Source organism: Narcine bancroftii, chromosome 5 (assembly GCF_036971445.1).
Source record: "Narcine bancroftii isolate sNarBan1 chromosome 5, sNarBan1.hap1, whole genome shotgun sequence".
NCBI classification, from domain to species: domain Eukaryota; kingdom Metazoa; phylum Chordata; class Chondrichthyes; order Torpediniformes; family Narcinidae; genus Narcine; species Narcine bancroftii.
Window position 1 is genome coordinate 150,458,215 of NC_091473.1, and position 20,185 is coordinate 150,478,399.

A 20,185-nucleotide genomic window follows, 5' to 3' on the forward strand; every position below is an offset into this window, starting at 1 on the left:
TGGGATTCAAGAAGTGCTGAGGCCAAGAAGGGCTTCCGAAGGGCCTTGGGAGCTTGTAAGCTTCCTGATTGTGTCAGAGGTTTGGACCTGGAACTCAGGTGGCCAATGGCTTGATCAGGAGTCTGTGCATCTGCAGAGGCAATGTTAACAGCAAACAAAAGTTGATGTATCTTGTGCATATACATTTTTTATATTTTACAATAAAATATTTTATTAACTTTCATTATAAAGCAGTAGAAACATAAAAGTACAAAAAACAATTAACAGATGAAATCATTAAAAAAATAATGTGGATCTCTGTGTCCACTGTTACGAGTCCAAAGGACCCCAAAACCCAGCAGCAATAGATATTCACCACGACAAGTAGTTACTGAATCAAAAGTTGTTTTTAATTATCTTTAAACAAGAAAACAGAATCAAACTTTAACTTATCACTATTAACTTAACTAACCCAATTTAACCCCCTTCTAATTTGAAGTGCACGTGTATGATGTGTGTGTAAATTTAAGAAAAGTTCTTTGGTTCATAGTCCAATCTCACTTATCCTTCTTCCAAGTTCTCTGGTTGTAGGCAATTCTTATACTGTGCACAAAATTTAACATGTTTAAAGTTCACCAGGCTTTGGTGCTCAAAAGGTAAATGCTTTCCGCTCAGGAAGGTTCTTGTAGATATGCAGAGAGAGATGTGTAGTTCCAGGATTTCCACAACTGAGATACCACCATTAGTCACCTCAATGTCTTGCTGATTAAACTTTCCCCATCAGGATTCTCCAGATGATAAACTCTTTCTTTCAGGCTATGACAGAATTTATTTCTGTTCCACTTATTCCAAGACAAATATCAGACAGATGGCAATTCCAGCCATCCGCCACTCTGGAGCTTCTGCTTCAGTTCCAACAAGCTTCTCCTGGCTTGTTAACACTTTCTGTGTCACACACACAGTCAAAGACTCCCTTCTGTCTCTCTCTCTCTATCTGAAATTCCAACTGCCAGCAGCATGCCCTTGCAAAACCCCTCCTTCTCTGGCAAACATTAAGAGTTTGTCTTTTTGGTCAATTTGTTGTTTTAGGTAAACAAGAAACTCTCAATGACCTTTGAGTGAGCACTTTGCAGAGAGGTCAAAAGCCTTGCAAAAAGGTCCAAAACAGACAACCTGGTCCTTCCAAGGCAATAGTCCATTTATTTCATGACATCATTTCAATTAGCACCTATTTGTGAAATGTGCATAGCATTTACGAGTTTCTGTAAAGTCACTGAATATAAATTCTTCAGTATTTCAAATAAGATCTGTTTTAAAGTGTGTATATGTAACCTACTCTAATTTTACCAATTTATCTCCCAAATATTCCCAAATATTCCATCACATCACCCATTTCAATTCTCCATCCCATTCCCTTGCCAACACATCTGTCCATGGTCTCATGCGTTGCCAGACTGAGACCACCTGCAGTTTAGAGGAGCAACACCTCATCTTCCGACTGGGCACCCTCCAAGTGGATGGTGTTAATATCGACTTCTCTGGTTTTCATTAAACACCCCCTCCACCACTCCCCTGCTTCCCCTCAACTTTAGTCACCTCTCTATTCTGTCTCGTTTTCACACAGACATGATAAATTCTACCTTGTTCCTTATCACATCCAATGAACACTTACTGTTTGTCAGAATTCCTCCCCCATAGTTTGGATTCTGAGACTTTCTGATATAACCTGCTTCTGCCTTTTCCGATTTTTCCTTGAAGACAGGCTCAGGTCTGAAACATCGCAGCATATCTTTGTCTCCTATGGATGCTGAAAAGACCAGCTGAATTCCTCCAGCATTCCTCCTATGAGGGGACTGTCTCAAGAAGCCTATTGTACCATCCAATATAATGATAGATGATCCTCTAACTCACTACTGTGCTTCTCTCCTTCTTCATGTCCCACCTAGTTCTTAAATACAGTATATTTTGGCCTCCACTGCCTTCTGCTGTAGTAATGTTCATCGGAGGGAAGAATTTTCAGCCTCACCTCTATCCCACCTGTACACTGAGGCTGGGGCACTTGGTCCCAGTTTGACACCCCACCCCCCACCTTCACCCCCACTAGAGGAAACGTCCTTCCTCCACTGAGCCTGTGGATATCTTGTGCATTACAATGGAGACTTCTACATTTAAGGTGAGAGGGTAACATTTTCACACAGAGAGTCATCCATAGCTGGAATGAGCTTTTAGAGGGAACTTTAGAAATGGATACAATTACAATGTCCACATGGTGTGATGAGCAAGAAGAGGTTTTGAGAGATACTTACAAAATGTCGGGAAAGTGGACCAGTCCAGAATGCCAACTTGGTCACTATGGATGAGATGGGCCAAAGGGCCTGTTCCATGCTGCCTGACCCATGATACCTCCAAACTGCAGTCAATCCATTATCTCCTCTACAGCAGAGTTCCCATCCCGGGGCTTTCATTCCCCTTAGTGGGAAGGGGATCAAAACACCGCAAAGTCCTCTCTACATGAGGTCTCCACAAGTTTCTGTCAACTTTAGTCAGACTTTCTTGCTCCTGAACTCCTGACACGGTCTTACCAAGGCTCTGTATAAGTGTAGTAAGATGCTTTTGTTCCAGTATTCCCATACTGTCCCCAAGGCATCAGGCGAAGACTTACAGCCATTATTTCAAAGGTGGGTTGAGCAAAATTAAGCTGAATGATCATCTTTCCCCAAAAATCAACAGTGGTCATTTTGATAAAATGAATCCACTGATGCTGAAGATCTTTGAGACAAGAATGAGTGATTGTTAACATCCAAGTGTCGTACTCCAATTCCCTTCATAGACTCAACCACCTGAGCTGGCCCCATAAATTAACAGACTGAGCTTTTGTTCAGCTCTGCATTAAAAGCACACCAATCTCGATGAAGTTCCAGCCACGGCACTCCAACAGGAAACTGACCTCAAGTTGGCATTTCGGGATGTGACGCTGAGACTTTATAAGGTACTGGTGAGACCTCACGTGGAGCATAATGGGCAGATGTTCCAACTTTGCAAAGGGTTCAGAAGAGGTTCACAAGGATGATTCTGGGTAGGAAAGGGTTATGAGGAGAGTTTGTCAGCTGTACTTGTTAGGGTTTAGAGGATGGGGGGGAATCACTGTGAATCATTTTGAATGTTGAAAGATGTGGACAGAGTAGATAAAGAACAGTTGTTTCCCATGGTGGGAGACTCCAGGACAAGACAGCACAACTTCAGAATTGAAGGGCATCCTCTTAGAGCAGAGATGCGGAGGAATTTCTTCAGCCACAGGGCAGTGAATCTGTGGAATTTGTTGCCACAGGAGGTTGAGGAGGTCAAGTCATTGGGTGTATTTAAGCAGAGATTGATAGATTCTAGCCAGGGCATCAAAGGTTATGGGGAGAAGGCCAGACAGTAGTGCTGAGTGGGAAAATGGATCAGCGCATGTCTAAATGGCAGGGCAGACTTGAGGGGCTGAATAGCCTATTTCTGCTCCTATGCCTTATAGTCTCATGGACATGATTATTGGCATTAGCAAACAGTTTAGCTGCTGGTTCAGGGAAACATCCATCAAAATTATGCAGGTGGCATGACATTTATGCCATAGAAGTGCAAGAAAATTTCCATTTCCATCAACTTAATCAACGATTTTTGACATTAAGTAGCATTTACTGTACCTGAATATCCCACAATTAACCTTCTGGAAGTCAGTAATTAATCCTAACTACAATAAACGAATGTGCGGGAGAAACTCAGCAGGTCACACAACATCCAAAGGAAGTAAAGGGTAACCAACATTTCAGGCCTGGGCTCTTTGTCAGGCTATAAGCAAAAACGAGCAGGCATCTGAATGAAAAGGGGCAGGAGAGGCAGGAGAGGAGGGAAGAAAGGGACAGGGGAGGAGACGGGCTAACAGGTAGGAGGGTAGTGATTGGGGGAGAGAGAGCAGGCAGCTAATAAGGGTAGCTCTGATCAGAGAAGGAAGGTGGTGAGGAGCTGGAGGAGACAGAGAGGTGGGGAAAGAGAGGGGGCTAAGGGAAATTGGAGGTCATTGTTCATGCCACCTGGTTGAATGCCCAGACAGAATATGAGGGTGGTACCTCCAGATTTGGGTACCCTCTGTTTCTTTCTGCTTGGTCCATGGATAGAAAGGCTACTCTGGCAATGGAATGTAGAATGAAAATGGTTGTTCCTTGCAGCAGACAATCTAACTGCAGTGAGACAATCAGATGAAAGGTTGGGTACCTTGAGTGACACACCTCCGAAAATCCCAAAGGCTTTTCCTGGCAACAACAGAAAATACCTGAGGGCATCATTTTAAGTTGAGAGGAGGAAAGTTTAAGAGGAATGTCAGAGGTAAGTTTTTTACTCCAAGAGTGGTGTGTTCATGAAATGCGTTGTCAGGGGTGGCGGTGAAGGCTGGTACAATAGGGATGTTAAAAACAACTCTTCGATAGATGCATAGATATAAGAAAAATAAAGGGTTATGTGTGTGAGGCAGGGAAGGATTCAATTTTTGTGGAGTAATTTTATGAAACTGTAGGTCGGCAGAAGAGGCTGCACTGTGTTGTGAGATCCTACATTGACTCACAGGGATGTAGCCAGGTTGTAGCATTAGGAGGAGCAAGTTCTTAAAGGAGGCGCCATGACGCACACCAGATAGTGAGTCAGTGGTTGAATGGTTGGTCGCACTTTTTTTTTCGGCAGCGTCACACTGGAGAGGGTGGGGGAGCAAATGCCTTCAGAGCTATTCCTCCCCTGATGCCTGTGGCCAGACCATTTCCCCTGCACCCCCTTCCCCATCCCCCCAGTTAGGCCTCTGGTCAGTCACTAAGGAAAGGAAATGGTAAGCATCCCAATAGTAGATTGAAGGATATTTCTACGAATCCTAAACTAGGTGTTGTCAAGTCGGTTGTAATGGAGCAAGAGGAAGGCCTGTTCTGTGGTGTAATGCTCGACATTTATAATACGATCACAAGAACTGTTAGGTGTATGCAAGATAGAGCTTTGTTTTCTAGATGAGTGAGACGGAAATTCAATTCCATCCACTTTGATTTTGGATTGTCAGTGTACATGTTTCTTCCCTCAAAGACTAGCAGATTTGTGTCCCAATGTTGACCCACTTACTGGAGATGCTAATCATTGCTTTGCTCTTGTATTATCACAGCAGTGAACTAAGATAATTAAATTCAGTAACACTCTTTAATTAAATTCATTATGTAGGTTATTAGAGCAACTCTCAACAGGTTTTCTGCTCATGTGTCTATTTGTCTTTCCCACTGTACACCGCTCATTTAGTAGCGTGGGTGTCCGCGACCTCTCGGATGATTGGGGATTCAACCCTGAAGTGAGCATGCAACGGACTCTGAGGGACTGGTCCCTTGGTTGGCTCGGTTAGCAGAGCAGTTATTGCAGAGCCAGAGTCTGGGGTTCGAATCCTGCGCGGTCTGTAAGGAGTTTGTACGTTCTCCTTGAGTCTGTGAGGGTTTCCTCCGGGTGTTCCAGTTTCCAACCTCCCTTCAAGATGTTCCGGAGTTGTTGGTCAATTGGCTGTATTTGGAAGGCACGGGCTCGTGGGTATGTCCAAATTTAAATTTAACCCAACAAAATATAGATTCTGAGATTGGCCACCTTCATAATCCCTTGGCCCACAACATTACAGGTTAACGTCCCTGCAAAATCTACATTGTCAATAAATTAAACAGTAAGGTTTGCTGTAAATCAGTTGTTTTCCAGAATTATTGTTTTTTTTTAACAATGGAAACTTTAACATTAAAAATTATAATTACAAGTGCTTTTATTTTTCCTCTCTCCCTGTTCTGTCCTCTGTGGCAATAATGTTTATCTCCCATCTAATGGTGTGAGCTGATTGCCTGAATTGTTCTGTGCCACTGAAAATGCTTCCACAGGACTGTTAGAGTTGGAACTTCCATGTTATAGGCCCAGAGATGGTGAAGGGCCAGTGAAGTATCTCCAAGTCAAAATATTGGAGGTAAACCTGCAGAGCTTGGAGCCCGAGCCCATGGCAGATGTCACAGGGTTTGAGGGTGTTTGAAGTAGCCTTGTCGAGTACATTTTTACATTTAAACATACAGCATGGAAACAGGCCATTTCAGCCCCAGTAGATTTTGAACAGTGGGAGGACATCAGACTGCCCAGGCAAAACCCATGCAGGCAAGGGGAGAACGTGTAAACACCTTACAGATCCTGGGTCCCGATCACTCTAAAGGCATTGTGCTAACTGCTATGCCAACCACACTGGAGTGCAGAAGATGGCACCTGTGATGAAGATAATGTCCAGTGCAGAAGATGGTGTCCAGTGCAGAAGATGGTTTCCAGTGTAGAAGATGGTTTCCACTGTAGATGATGGTGTCCAGTGTAGAAAATGGTGTCCAGTGTAGAAGATGGTGTCCAATGTAGAAGATGGTTTCCAGTGTAGTTGATGGTGTCCAATGTAGAAGATGGTGCCCAATGTAGAAGATAGTTTCAAAAGTAGATGATGGTGTCCAGTGTGGAATATGGTTTCCAGTGTAGATGACGAATTCCAATGTAGAAGATGGTTTCCAGTGTAGAAGATGTTGTCCAATATAGAAAATGGTGTCCAGTGTTGATGATGGTGTCCAGTGTAGAAGATGGTGTCCAATGTAGAAGGTGGTTTCAAAAGTAGATGATGGTGTCCAGTGTGGAAGATGGTTTCCAGTGTAGATAATGAATTCCAATGCAGAAGATGGTTTAAAGTGTAGATGATGGTGTCTAGTGTAGAAGATGGTGTCCATTGTTGAAGATGGTTTCAAAAGTAGATGATAGTGTCCAGTGTGGAAGATAGTTTCCAGTGTAGATGATGACTTCCAATGTAGAAAATGGTTTCCAGCGTAGATGATGGTGTCCAATGTAGAAGATGGTGTCCAGTGTAGAAGATGGTTTCCAGTATAGAGGATGGTGTCCAGTGCAGAAGATGGAGTCCAGTGTAGAAGATAGTTTCCAATGTAGATGATGGTGTCCAATGTAGATGATGGTGTCCAGTGTGGAACATGGTTTCCAAAGTAGATGATGGTGTCCAATGTAGAAGATGGTGTCCAGTATAGAAGATGGTTTCCAGTGTAGAAGATGGTGTCCAGTGTAGAAAATAGTGTCCAGTGTAGATGATGGTGTCCAGTATAGAAGATGCTGTCCAGTATAGAAGATGGTTTCCAGTGTAGAAGATGGTGTCCAGTGTAGAAAATGGTGTCCAGTGTAGATGATGGTGTCTAGTGTAGAAGATGATGTCCAGTGTAGATGATGGTGTCCAGTGTAGATGATGTTGTCCAGTGTTTCCAATGCACCTGTGATGAATAAAGAGAACAGGAGAGTGATTAATGTTCTGGATGGTGTCTTGAGTGAGCAGCATTCACCCAGGGAACTGGAAAGTATTCCATCACAATCCAGCTTTGTACCTTATGGACAGATGAAAGGCTTTGGAATTTTAATGGGTGAGTCGCTCAGGATACCCAAACGTTCATCTGATTGCGTCGGTGCAGTGGACAACCATTTCATTTCCACACACCTTTGCCATGCCAACATGTCTTCCTACGATATCATCCTGCCGGACTGAGGCCGCCCGCAAATTAGTGGAACAACATTTTCTATTCCATCTGGGCACTCTCCAACATACAACATCAACTTCTCCAATTTCCCTTAACCCCCCCCCCTCAGCCTCTCTATCTCAATTCCTCTGTCGTTCTTCCTCCAGCTTCCCATCCCCTTCCTTTTGTTCTCCTATCAGGGTGCTACCCTCTCCCCCTATCACCCCTCAGCTTCTTTCACTATCTATTACCCCTTACCTGTTATACTGCACTCCTTCCTCTTCCCCTTCTCCCACCCTCCCCCACCTTCTTGTACAGGTTTGATTCCCGAAAAAGAGGCTCAGGCCCAAAACATCGACAGCCCTTCATTTCTTATGGATGCTGAGTGACCTGCTTAGTTTTGGTAGCACGTTTGTGTGATGAATTCGACCCCAGCATCTTACTTGCCTTTTTGTCATGCCCCAGTGTCCTCATGATTAAATCCAATGTTATATTTTCCTCACATACTCATCAACTTCCCCCAGCTTCTACCACTCATCTACACACTGAGGGGGGGGGAGGGCGATTTACAGCAGTCAATTAAACTGCCAACTCATGTCTTTGGGATGTGGGGCCCTCAGGGAAAACACCAGCAGTCACAGAGAGGATGTGCAGACTCCCCACGGACAGTGCCGGGGATGAGGATTGAACCCTCGTCACCAGAGATGTGGTGTAGCAGCATTTAGCTCTGAAATCTTTTAGAGAGGAAGCAAATTGCTCTGCATTTACCTATCAGTGCCAGAGTTCAAACACGTTCAAAGAGAAGGAAAAGTGAACAACATACTTATATACTCGTGTCATTGTTGATGCCCCTATTTTTTGTTCTGACCACCCACCTATCCAAGCCCCTGAAGCACCAACTGCAGATCCTCACAATGGACGCCCACCCATCTGAGCTCCCAAAACCTTGATCGTGGATCCTCGTCTCAGCCACCTGCCCATCCAAGCTCCCGATGCCCCAAACATGGACTTTTGCCCCAGTCCTGCCCATTTGAGCTCCTGGCACCTTGAACAATGCAGGTACTTATTGTGATCAAAAGTAGTATCCATGTAAAAGTCGACCCCTAAATCTGACCTGAAAAATTGGTACCCAAAACTCATCTATTACATGAGTATATTGTCACGAGTCCAGGTTCAGATCCCGGGCGATCCCCCAAAAAATGTTACAAGCACGGAGGACCCATAAACCCAGCAGCAGTAGATATTCGCCAAGACAAATGGTTACTAAAACAAAAGTTGCTTTTAATTATCTTTAAACATAAAAACAGAATCAAACTTTAAATTATCTATTATTAATGCAACTTAACCTAGCTTAACCCACTTCTAATTCTAAGCGCACGTGTGTGTAAAGTATGTGTAAGTTCAGAAAAGTTCTTTGGTTCACAGTCCAATTTCACTACTCATTCCTCCAGGTTCACTGGTTTAAAGCAATTCTTAAACTGTGCACAGAATTTAACATTTAAAAATGTCACCAGGCTTTGGTGCTTGAAAGGTAAATGGTTACCGCTCAGGAAGGTTCTTGTTGATTATCAGAGAGAGACGTGTGGTTCCAGGACATCTGCAACTGATGTACTTCTCTCAATCACCTCAGTGTCTTTCTGAGGTTCTCCAGATGATAACCTCTTTCATTCAAGAGTTCCTTCTTGTTTCACTTATTCCAAGTGAAGCATCAGACAGCCAGTCCTTTCCTCTTGCATGAACCACAAGTACTGTGACTAGGCCATCTTCCACACTGGGGCTTCTTGCCAACATTTCCTGTTTCAGTTCCAGCTACTCTTGCTGGCTTTTTGTCATGCCCCACTGTCGTCCTGATTAAATCCAATGATTTAATCCAGTCAGAGTGGTCTCTACTCTCTCTCTCTCTCTCTCTGCTTGCAAAACCACATGACCCCCTTACAAAAGCATGTCTCCTACAGTCAATAGTGGAGCCAGCATTCTTTTCCATCTGGGTAAACAAGAATCCATTAGTGATGTCTCTTGAGCACTCTTCAAAGCTCTTTCAAAAAGGTGTGAGAAGCCACTATGTCTCCAATATTTCAAATAAGATGTGTTTTAAAGTGTTTGCATGTGACCTACTCTAACAAACATTTCCCAATTTATCTCCCAGAAATATTTTTATATACCCTGTCACAATATACAGACATGAAAGATATCTCAACTCAGCAAGGGACAGGCTGCTGGTGACTTGCAGTTGAAGGACCCTCTCAGGCTGTGGGCTGCTGGAGACTGGATCATGGGAACCAGGTGTCTCATCCCATGACAAAGTGGAATGGAAGGACTGGCAGTAGTAGGATGCCGAATTGTCTGCAAGCAAATATACAATGCCATTCACAATCGCAGTCAATTTACACCGGCAGCTAATTGTGCGCTAGCCAACAACTCTCCAAACATTTGCATGACAATCAGATATGCCTGGTGTTGGTTGAACAACAATGTGGGAAAGTGTACGGTGACACAAATTGGTAGAATTAATAGACGGACAAACTATTATTTAGATAGGGAGAAAATTCAAAATCCGAGGTGCAAAGGGATTTGGGAGTCCTCGTACGCTAAAGATTGACCTGCAGGTTGAGTTGGTGGTGATGAAGGCGAATACATTCATTTCTAAAGGGATAGTGTAATGTTGAGATTCTATAAGGCACTGGAGAGACCTCACTCGGAGTACGGTGGACAGTTTGAAAAAAGATGTGCTGGTGTTGGAGAAGGTTCAGAGAAGAATTACTTAAATAATACTAGGATGAAAGGGTTATTAGCACATGAGAAATGTTTGTTGGCTCTAGTATCCATTGGACTACAGAAGGATGAGGGGGCACCTTATAGACCAGTGGTTCTCAACCTTTTTCTTTCCACTCACATCCCACTTTAAGTAATCCCAATGCCACAGTCCAAACACCTTCAAAGAGAAGGAAAACTGAACAACATACTTATATACTCGTGTCATTGTTGATGCCCCTGTGATTAGTAAGGGGGGTATGTGGGTGTAAAGAAAAAGTTTGAAAATCACTGTTTTAATCGTCCCTCATTGACTCGTTATGTGCACGGTTTCATAACTCCAAAGGAAATGGGCCAATGACAATTTTTCTCAATCAAAATATTTCAGGAACAATTGGATCTAGAGCAGGGATTCTCAACCTTCCCTTTCCACTCTCATCCCACCTTAAGCCATCCCTTACTAATCACAGAGCACCGATGGCACAGGGATTACATAAGGTGGGATGTGAGTGGAAAGAAAAAGGCTGAGAAAAAGGAATTTTAAATGCTGAAAGGGCCAGACAGAGTAGACGTGGCAAGAATGTTTCCCATGGCAGAGGATTCTAGGGCAAGAGGCACAGCTTAAGGATAAAAGGCAGTTAATTTAGAACAGAGGTCATGTCTGGTGAATTTGTTGCCCAGGTGGCTGTGGAAGCAAGATCAATGGGTGTATTTAAGGCAAAGATTGACAGGTATTGGATTAGTCAGGGCATCAAGGGTTACGAGGAAAACTGTGGAGTGGGGATAAGTGGGAAGCTGGATCAACTCATGATGGAATGGCAGAGCAAATTCGATGGTCCAATGGGCCAACTTCTGCTCCTAGATCTTGTGATCATTCAGTTCAAACCATCGGCAACCCGAGCTCAAATCCAAACCTCCAATATGATGATGAAGTCTTCAGGAGCTAAGGCCCACCTGGGGCCGTTTCTGTCCTCTCAATTCCCAGTTTTTATTGGTGCTTTTCATGACTCACTCTGAAGCAGCCCAAAGCCTGGTGTGAGTCCTTTGGTCTCTAGTCGCCAACACACGTGGTCTGTGTGGATTTCTCTTCCGCAAGTGGCCAGTCGCTCGCTGCCTCTGTGTGTTCTTCAGTCACGGAGCCCCTAGCAGGTTCAGCACCGCAGTCACTGTCCTTGGCGTCGTTTCTTCTGCTTCTCCTTCACAAAGGGGACGGGCAGGGTCGGGGTCGGGGTATTCCCATGCCCTGCACCAGAACACTGCTCCCCTACAGTCTGCAACCCATCTTGGACGCAGCTGAGCACAAGCGCCGCCATCTTGAGCCCAGATCCTGCAGTCGCTGTATTTTAAATAAAACACGGTCTGCTTCAAACAGGGCGTTCGAAGTCTGTATGTCGGCAGTAGGACTGCAAGAAAAAAACGCTGGGTCTCCATTCTCCGCTCTCCCTGGATCCGCGGCAGTTCCTGCAGCACCGTCATTTATCTTTGTATTTGACCTTAGTCCTTATAAGTGCACAATCGCACACATTTTAACCTTCCGTTAGAATAAGTTTATCTGGAAGCTCTCACAAAATTAGCTGCAGATTTGAGCTGAGGAATCTAAAATGAAATTCTTAGCACTTCCTCAGGCATGAGGATTGTGAAACTGCTTCATTCGTGACTGTGAAATTTAAGGTCCTGAATGTAATTCAATGCAGCTTGCCCGAGGAAAGCCTTAAGTCTGTCTAAGTCAATAATCCGTAATATCTGGCAATTTACCAGCAGAGTATTAAAGAGCTGCTTAAATGGTAGAAGGATGTTTGCCTCCGATCCTTCCCACAAAACATTGCACTTGATGCTCACAAAGCCAAACAGTCCATGAAGGAAATCTGATATCAAAAGGTGGTAATGGTACCGTTCTCAGTCCTTGCTGCAGGAACGAGCTGGACCCACTTCAAATGGACCGTCTGGCACAGCAGATGCCATCGCGGCGGCCCTGCTCTCTGCATGAGATCACCTGGACCTCTATGTCAGGCTACTTCTTACTTTTGGTCCTTTTGGACCTCGAGCTCGTGATCCCCTTTTACACCCAATGGGCAGGAGGAAATTGGAGCCCCGGAGGAAACCCACACAGACACGGGGAGAACGTACAAATGCCCTAAGACACTGCTGGATCCGAACCACGGTCGCTAGTGCTGTAACGGTGTTGCACAAACCACCACGCTAACCTTGCCAAGTTCTAACTATTATATAACCATATAATCATTTACAACACAGAAACAGGATCCAACTGACCCACATTTGGCCTGTAACCCTCCACACCTCTCCCATCCACATACCCATCCAACCTTTCCTTGAATATTAACATTGATCTCGCTTTTACCACCCCTGCCAGAAGTTCATTCCATATCACCATCTAAGTGAAGAAATTCCCCTTATGTTTCCATTAAACTTTTACCCCTTTCTCAATCCATTCCCTCTTGTTTGAATCTTCCCCACCCTCAGTGGAATAAAGCCCATCCACATTGACTCTATCTGTCCCCCTTATAATTTGGAATACCTCTATCAAATCATCCCTCAACCTTCTACGCTCCAGAGAATAAAGTCCTAGCCTGCTCAACTGTTCCCTGTAACTCAATACCTGAAACCCCAGCAACATTCTTGTAAATCTCCTCTGCACTCTCTCTCTATACTGTTTATATCCTTCCTGTAATTCAGTGACCAAAACTGCACACAATATTCCAAATGTGGCCTCAATATAACATCCCAACTCCTGTGTTCTATACTCTGATTTATGAAAGCCAACATACAAAATGCCTTCCACATGTGATTCAACTTTCAGTTAATTATGTAGCATGACTTACAAATGCCTTGGTTCCATTATAGTCCTCAATTGTCGACCATTTAATGTGTATGTCCTATTTTGATTAGTCCTACCAAGATGTTGCACCTCACATTTATCAGTATTAAGCTCCATCTGCCATCTTTCAGCCCACTCTTCTAATTGTCCTGTATCACTCTGTAAGCTTTGATAATCTTCCTCACTGTCCACAACACCACCAACCTTTGTATCATCTGCAAATTTACTAATCCAATTTGCCACCCTATCATCTAAATTGTTAATATATATGAAAAACAGCAGTTGACCCAGTACCGATCTGAGGCACTCCACTCGTCACTGGCCTCCATTTCGACAAACAATTTTCCACCACTATTCTCTGGCAACTCTTATTGCTGAATCCATTTTACTACTTCATCATTAATACCTAATGCTTCCACCTTCCTTTCTAACCTCTAATGGGGGTTGTTCAGTGTTCAACACTATCTTCCCAGCAAAACTAATGATCAAGCTCAGGGATACAAGATTCTGTTCCTTCCTTTGCAACTAGATGTTTGACTTGTTCATTGACAGTCTGCAATCTGTGCAGTCTGGCAAGATCACCTCTTCCTTGTGGCTGACCAATAACACAGGGCATTGCAGGACTGCACCCTTAGTCTTCTACATCCACGATTGTGTAGCCAAGTTTGGCTCAAACACAATCTTTAAATCTGCTGATAACACCATCACTGAATAACTGGAATCGATGAGGAAGAATATGAATGGAGAATTAGAATCAGTCATGAACTTCAAATTCCTGGGTGTCAACATCTCTGATATTCTGTCCTGGAGCCTCCATGTTGATGCAACCACAAAGAAACTTCACCAGCGGCTATATTGTGTGAGGTGTTTGAGGAGATTGGGTACGTCACTGAAGACTTAAAAACTTCTACAGGTGGACCGTGGAGAGCATCCTGGTGGGTTGCATCACTGTCTGGTATGGAGGTGCCAATTTGCAGGTCAGGAAAAGACTACAGAGAGGTGTGAACTTGGCCAGCTGCATTATATCAAGGACATCTGCAAGAGCCAGTGTCTTAACAAATCAACCTCTATTCTCAAGGACCCCACCACCCAGGCCAGGCTCTCTTCTCACTACTACCATCAGGAAGGAGGTAGAGGAGCTTGAAGTTGAACATTACAGCTTCTTTGTTTCTATTTTACTACCGTGCAAACTTTATTCAAAGCATACACTGAGCAACAACTAAAACCCAACATGAACATGTGACAAAAACCAGAGAACCAGTAATCTCTACCACCTCTCTATTACACAGATTTTCACCATCAGCCACACACACGATCCCCCGGTGGGGGGCCGACTATTCCTGGAACCTGGCCACTGTCTCCTCGGCCACTGCATGGTCCCGCTCCAACACCGCATGGCACCGGATATAACCCCGAAAGATGGGCAGGCAGTCAGCTTGCCTCACTCCCTCGACCGCCCACCACCTGGACCCGTGAATAGCTAGTTTCGACAACTCCACAAGGAGATTCTCCAAAAGAAGTACAACTTCTTCCCCTCCGCCATCAAATTTCTGAATGGACAATGTACCATAGACATAACTTCTTTTTCTCTTCTTTCGTACTAATTTTTAATGAAATTTATAGCAATATTTGCACCTGTAAATCAATGAATTTCATGACACGTTCACAACAATAAATTCTACTTCTGATCTCTAGTTGGATGGTGTCAGAACACCAATTTTGCTCTCAGTGTCCTTTCTTCCATGGAAAGAATCCTGATTTGTCACATCATATCCTGGTTTGGAAGGTCAAATTGCCCAAGAATATTACATAGGTTGTTACACAGAGAGTGGTGTGTACCTGGAATTCATTGCTAATGGTTGAGGCTGATGCAACAGTAACTTTGAAAAGACACTTAGAGAGCCACATGGATATAAAAATGATAGGGTGTTACAGATGTTGAGAAAGGGAAGGGTTAGATCAATGGTTCTTAACCTTTTTCTTTCCACTCACTTATCACTTTAAGTCATCCCTATGCCTTTGGTGCTCTGCGATTAGTAAGGGATTCTTTAAGGTGGGATGTGGGTGGGCAGAAAAAGTTTGTAAACCACTGTTTTAATCGTCCCTCATTGACTCGTCATGTGCAGGGTTTCAGAACTCCAAAGGAAATGGGCCAATGACAATTTTTCTCAACCAAAGTATTTCAGTAACAATTGGGTCTGGGGCAGTGATTCTCAACCTTCTCTTCCCACAGACACAATACAGACACAGGGAGGATATTCAAACTCCCAGTTTGAACTCGCTTCACCAAGGGCATGTCTCAGATACTGTGTACGTCCTACCCTGATTCAATCTTCCGAAGTGCAACACCTCACACTTATCTGCATTAAATTCCATCAGCTATTTACTGGCCCAATTTCCCAGTTTCTCCAGATCCCTCCGTGGATTCTCTCATCTTATTCTACTAACTTCCGCTTATCGAGTGTTCATCCAATTATTTTAACAGTTACCATTGAACCTGCTTTTCCAATCTTTCAGTTAGTGCATACTTCATCTGGAAAGCCAGCTGCACTAAAAGAACATTCCCTGAATTACATTGAGGAACAGGTTGTGTCAGTGGGCTCTGGGTGCCCTCATGCTGAATTACGAAATGAGCCATATCTGTCCTATCCCCAATGTGTATATGTACATATGTACAGATTGTAGTGTAGGATGACTGTGATTGGCTGAGAGCATAGCCACACCTACTGGCAGGTCTTAAGCACACATGTCAAACTCTGGCCCGCGGGCCAAATTTGGCCCGCGATATAATTATATTTGGCCCACAAGATCATATTAAATATATATTAGAGTTGGCCCGCTGGCCGCCGCGCCAGTATAGCGCATGCACACTGAAGGTGAAAATGAAGACACCGGAGGTGTGGAGGGATCTCAGAGTCCAGAATCCCGGGGATCGGAGCGCCGCACTCAGCCCGCCCGGCTCCCGGACACACAGACGCGGCTGAAGTTGGGGACCATCCTCGCTGGGTCTGCGCTTCAGCGGCGACGCCAGACTGAATGTCACGTTGGCGATGCCTTCCCCCTCGCTCCGTGCGTGGCGGACCCTGCCTCCCGCTCCTTTTGTTGGAGACGAGCCCGGTGCCGTGAGATCGCAGTTTAATCCCTCTCCAACCATGGGAGGGGGGTGGGAGCAACGCGCTCTTCTCAGCCAATTCCTCCACCGTCCCGGACGTCGGCGTTTCAACGGGGGGTTCGGGTGCCTTCGTCAGGCGACTGACCTGTTGGTCCAAGACAAGGGGGGAGCGTACAAACTCCACAAAGACAGCACCTGAACTCGGGTGAACGTGGAGCTGCGACCCCACATTCCACATCAGGACTGTGTGTAAGATTGGGAGCAGTGAGACGGAAGCTTATTTTGTTCCTGTGATTTAAGCCTTTCTTGGGGTGGGGGGGTCTTTCTCTGACCACTTGCCTAACAATTAACCTAATCAGATGTGGAGTTACCACAATACAACAGTTCTCAACCTTTTTCTTTCCACCTGCGTCCCTGTGCCATTGGTGCTCTGTGATTAGTAAGGGATTGCTTAAGGAGGTCTGTGGGTGGGAAGAAAAAGTTTGAAGACCACTGCTTTAATCATCCCTCATTGACTCGTCATGTGCACGGTTTCAGAGCTCCAAAGGAAATGGGCCAATGACAATGACAATGAAAGAGTTTATCCAAAACTATTATTAAACATTTATTTTAATAAGAAAAAGTTTAACGTTACATATGTTGAAAGAAGAGAAAACATGCAGATGTTGTTGAAAATTTTCAATAAATATTTAGTTCGGCCCTCGACTTAGTCCAAGTTTTTAATTTTGGCCCTCCGTGAATTTGAGTTTGACACCCCTGTCTTAAAGGATTGCTCCTAGCCAGACCAGGTCATTCTGGACTGGTCGACCTACTTGTGATATGTTCCAGTCTTTTAGTTAATAAAAGCCTTGGTTTGAATCAACAAGTCTTTGATTCTTTCAATACGCTCTACATTTTTATTAACTAGAAAGTTTTGAAGGGATGGAGCGTATGCTACGGCTGGAACGCCTCGACATTGACCTACAGTCGGCTACAGCCTCAAATGACTTTAAGTACTGGGTGAGGTGCTTCGAAACATACTTACAACTCTCTGACCCTGCCGTGATAGAGGACAGCCAGCGACTACTAATATTGATGACTATGGTGTCCGCGAGAGTCTACCAGAGCATCCAGGGCGCGACCACTGAAGGTGCTGAAAGAGCAACCGGTGAACAGGGTCTAGGCTCGAACAAACTAGTGACAAGGAGGCAACAAGGAGGTGAGTCCTGTAGAGCTTATATTCAAGCACTAAGGGCAATGGGCAGGGATGGTGCCTGCACAGACAGAACTCCAGTGGAGACCACAGATGATCTCATTCAGGATGCCTATGTGGCCGAGGTTTGATCGAATGAGGTGAGCGCTTGGGGAGAAAACCTAGAAGATGTGATCCGGATCGCAGAGACAATGGAGGATGCAGTCTTAAGTATGGACATGTACTCTTGGGGCTGGACCCCACACTCTGATGTGAGTAGGATGCCCTCCCTCTACCCTACTACTCTCTGGCACACCGAAGCATGTCGGCTGCTGCTATACTGCCCGATGCGACCCCAAAGTGTTATTTCTGCAGGAGGGACAAGCACAGCAGGTCCCAGGGCCCGGCAAGAAAAGCCAGGTGCCAGAAGTGCCTTAAAACAGCCACTTTGCTCTAGTCTGTCACTCCAAAATGGCCACCATCAAACACAGTGCCTCGTGTGAAGCCCAACCACCAACCTCCCATTCAACCATTTCTTCCTCAGAGCTCTCGTCCAGTGAGAGCGAGGGCTACTTCACGTGGCAACGCCTGACGTCACTGGGTAGATGCTGAGCGCGGAAGGTACAACCCACCTTCGCCGCAATGATTTTGACCTGCTTCACCATACCTCACGAAGCAACATCCGACCAGGCCCCAGCCCCGACTTCAATGGCCGCTGCCGCCATCACCGCTGAGCCCACCACTGCCATTACCGCTGCTGCCATCCAGGGACCCACCGCTGCTGCTGACCAAGGACATGCCACACCAGGCACCACTACCAACGCTGCCGACCGGGGACCCGCCACGACTGAGGCAGCCGACTGGGTACTCGCCACCGCGATTGATGCTACTGACCCAGTACCCACCGCTACAACTGACGCTGCCGACCAGGGACATGCCACCACGACCGAAGCTACTGCCACGGTACCGACAACCGTGACCGCTGACAACTGCCCAGTTGACTACCCATCGCCAACAGCAAGCAGCGACCCCCAGCACTTACCATTGGCTGGCCAACAACCCCAGCAGGCTGCAGGCAGCAGCACCAACTCTTCGACGCTGACTGCTCCGGCCCGACTGTTTCTGTGACGTTACCACGCACAGGTTTCTTGACATCATCCCACAGGACTCCACTGTCCTCATTACAAGTCACTGCATGAGTAACCCTAGACCAGGACTGCCCCCATCCCCTCACAAAAGCAATGGAACTGATTAAAGTGTGTGGACACCGTACCAATTGCTTATTTGACTCGGGGTCAACTAACAGTTTTATCTTCCCGGACCTGGCCCACCATTGTGGACTGGTTATTCTCCCCACTGCCCAGAGGATTTCATTGGAGACCAGATCGCACTCGACCGGGATAAAGGGGTATTGCGTGGCGACCCTGAAAGTCCAGGGCATCACATTCACAGACTCAAACTATTAGTCCTTCCCCAACTGTGCGCCCCTGTATTGCTGGGACTGGATATTTAGTGCTAGTTCCAATCCGTTTCCCTGCACTTTGAGGGGCCTCACGCTCCACTCTGTCTGTAACCACTCCAACCCGGAAGCCTCCTGCCAGCGGCAGACCAAGCCACCCGCCCCCGTGCTCCAGGGCCTCATCTATAGCCTCTCGACCCTCCGAGTTGCTCCCCCAGCGCTCTTCGCAAACCTCACCCCTGGCTGGAAGCCTGTGGCCACCAAAAGCCAGCAATATAGTTATGAACACAGGAAATTTATCACAAGCGAGGTGCGCAGACTGCTGGACGAGGGTATAATCGAACCTAGCTCGAGTCCCTGGAGGGCCAAGGTGGTGGTTGTTAAAAATGGGGTGAAGCCGCGAATGGTGATTGACTACAGCCAGACAATCAACTGCTTCACACTTCTGGATGTGTACCTCCTCCAACAGATCACGGATGTGGTGAATCAGATCGCCCAATTCCGCGAGTTCTCCACCATTGACTTACATTTGGCCTATCACTAGCTCCCGATCTGCTGAGAAGACCGACCTTTCATGGCCTTCGAAGCAAATGGGTGGCTGTATCAATTCCTCATGGTACCTTTTATTGTCACGAATGACGTCGCGGTCTTCCAACGGGAAATGAACTGGATGGAGGACCAGAATGGGCTGACTGCTACTTTCCCGTATCAGGACAATGTCACCAGCTGTGGCCATGACATGGAGGACAATGATGCCAACCTTGAGAAATTTGTTCAGACTGCAACGCGGCTGAACTTGACCTACAATTTCGACAAGTGTGTCTTCCGGACCACTTGGCTCGCAATTCTGGGTTGTGCGGTGGAGAACGGGGTGGTAATGCCAGACCATGACTGCATGCGTCCCCTCATAGACTTCCCCCCCCCCCCACCCCGCCGCCCCACACCCAGAAGGCACTCAGATGCTGCCTGGGTTTTTTCTCTTACTACGCCCAATGGGTTCCACACTATGCCGACAAGGCATGGCCACTCATCAAGACCACCTCCTTCCCCCTGTCAACCAAAGCCAGAGCGGCCTTGACCGCATCGAATCAGACATGGCTGCTGCAACGCTGCACGCCATCGATGAGTCCGTTCCGTTCCAAGTCGAAAGCCATGCGTCTGACTTTGCACTGGCAGCCATTTTGAACCAGGCTGGCCGGCCGGTAACCTTCTTCTCCAGAACCCTCCAGGGTCCTGAGAGCCGACACTCCTCTGTCGAGAAGGAAGCCCAGGCCATAGTCGAAGCAGTACGTCGTTGGAGACACTACCT

General features: G+C 45.9%; 1 protein-coding gene across 1 annotated transcript; it reads left to right on the plus strand.

The window, feature by feature from the left end:
- Positions 1-18,059: 18,059 nt before the first annotated feature.
- LOC138765351 (integumentary mucin C.1-like) lies at positions 18,060-18,545 on the plus strand. Its single transcript, XM_069942392.1, has one exon. The coding sequence runs from the start codon at positions 18,060-18,062 to the stop codon at positions 18,543-18,545; it is 486 nt and encodes a 161-aa protein (XP_069798493.1).
- Positions 18,546-20,185: the final 1,640 nt, after the last annotated feature.

Excerpts from the sequence above, each read along its gene's own strand:
- LOC138765351 (XM_069942392.1), top strand. The coding sequence starts at position 18,060 with ATGATTTTGACCTGCTTCACCATACCTCACGAAGCAACATCCGACCAG.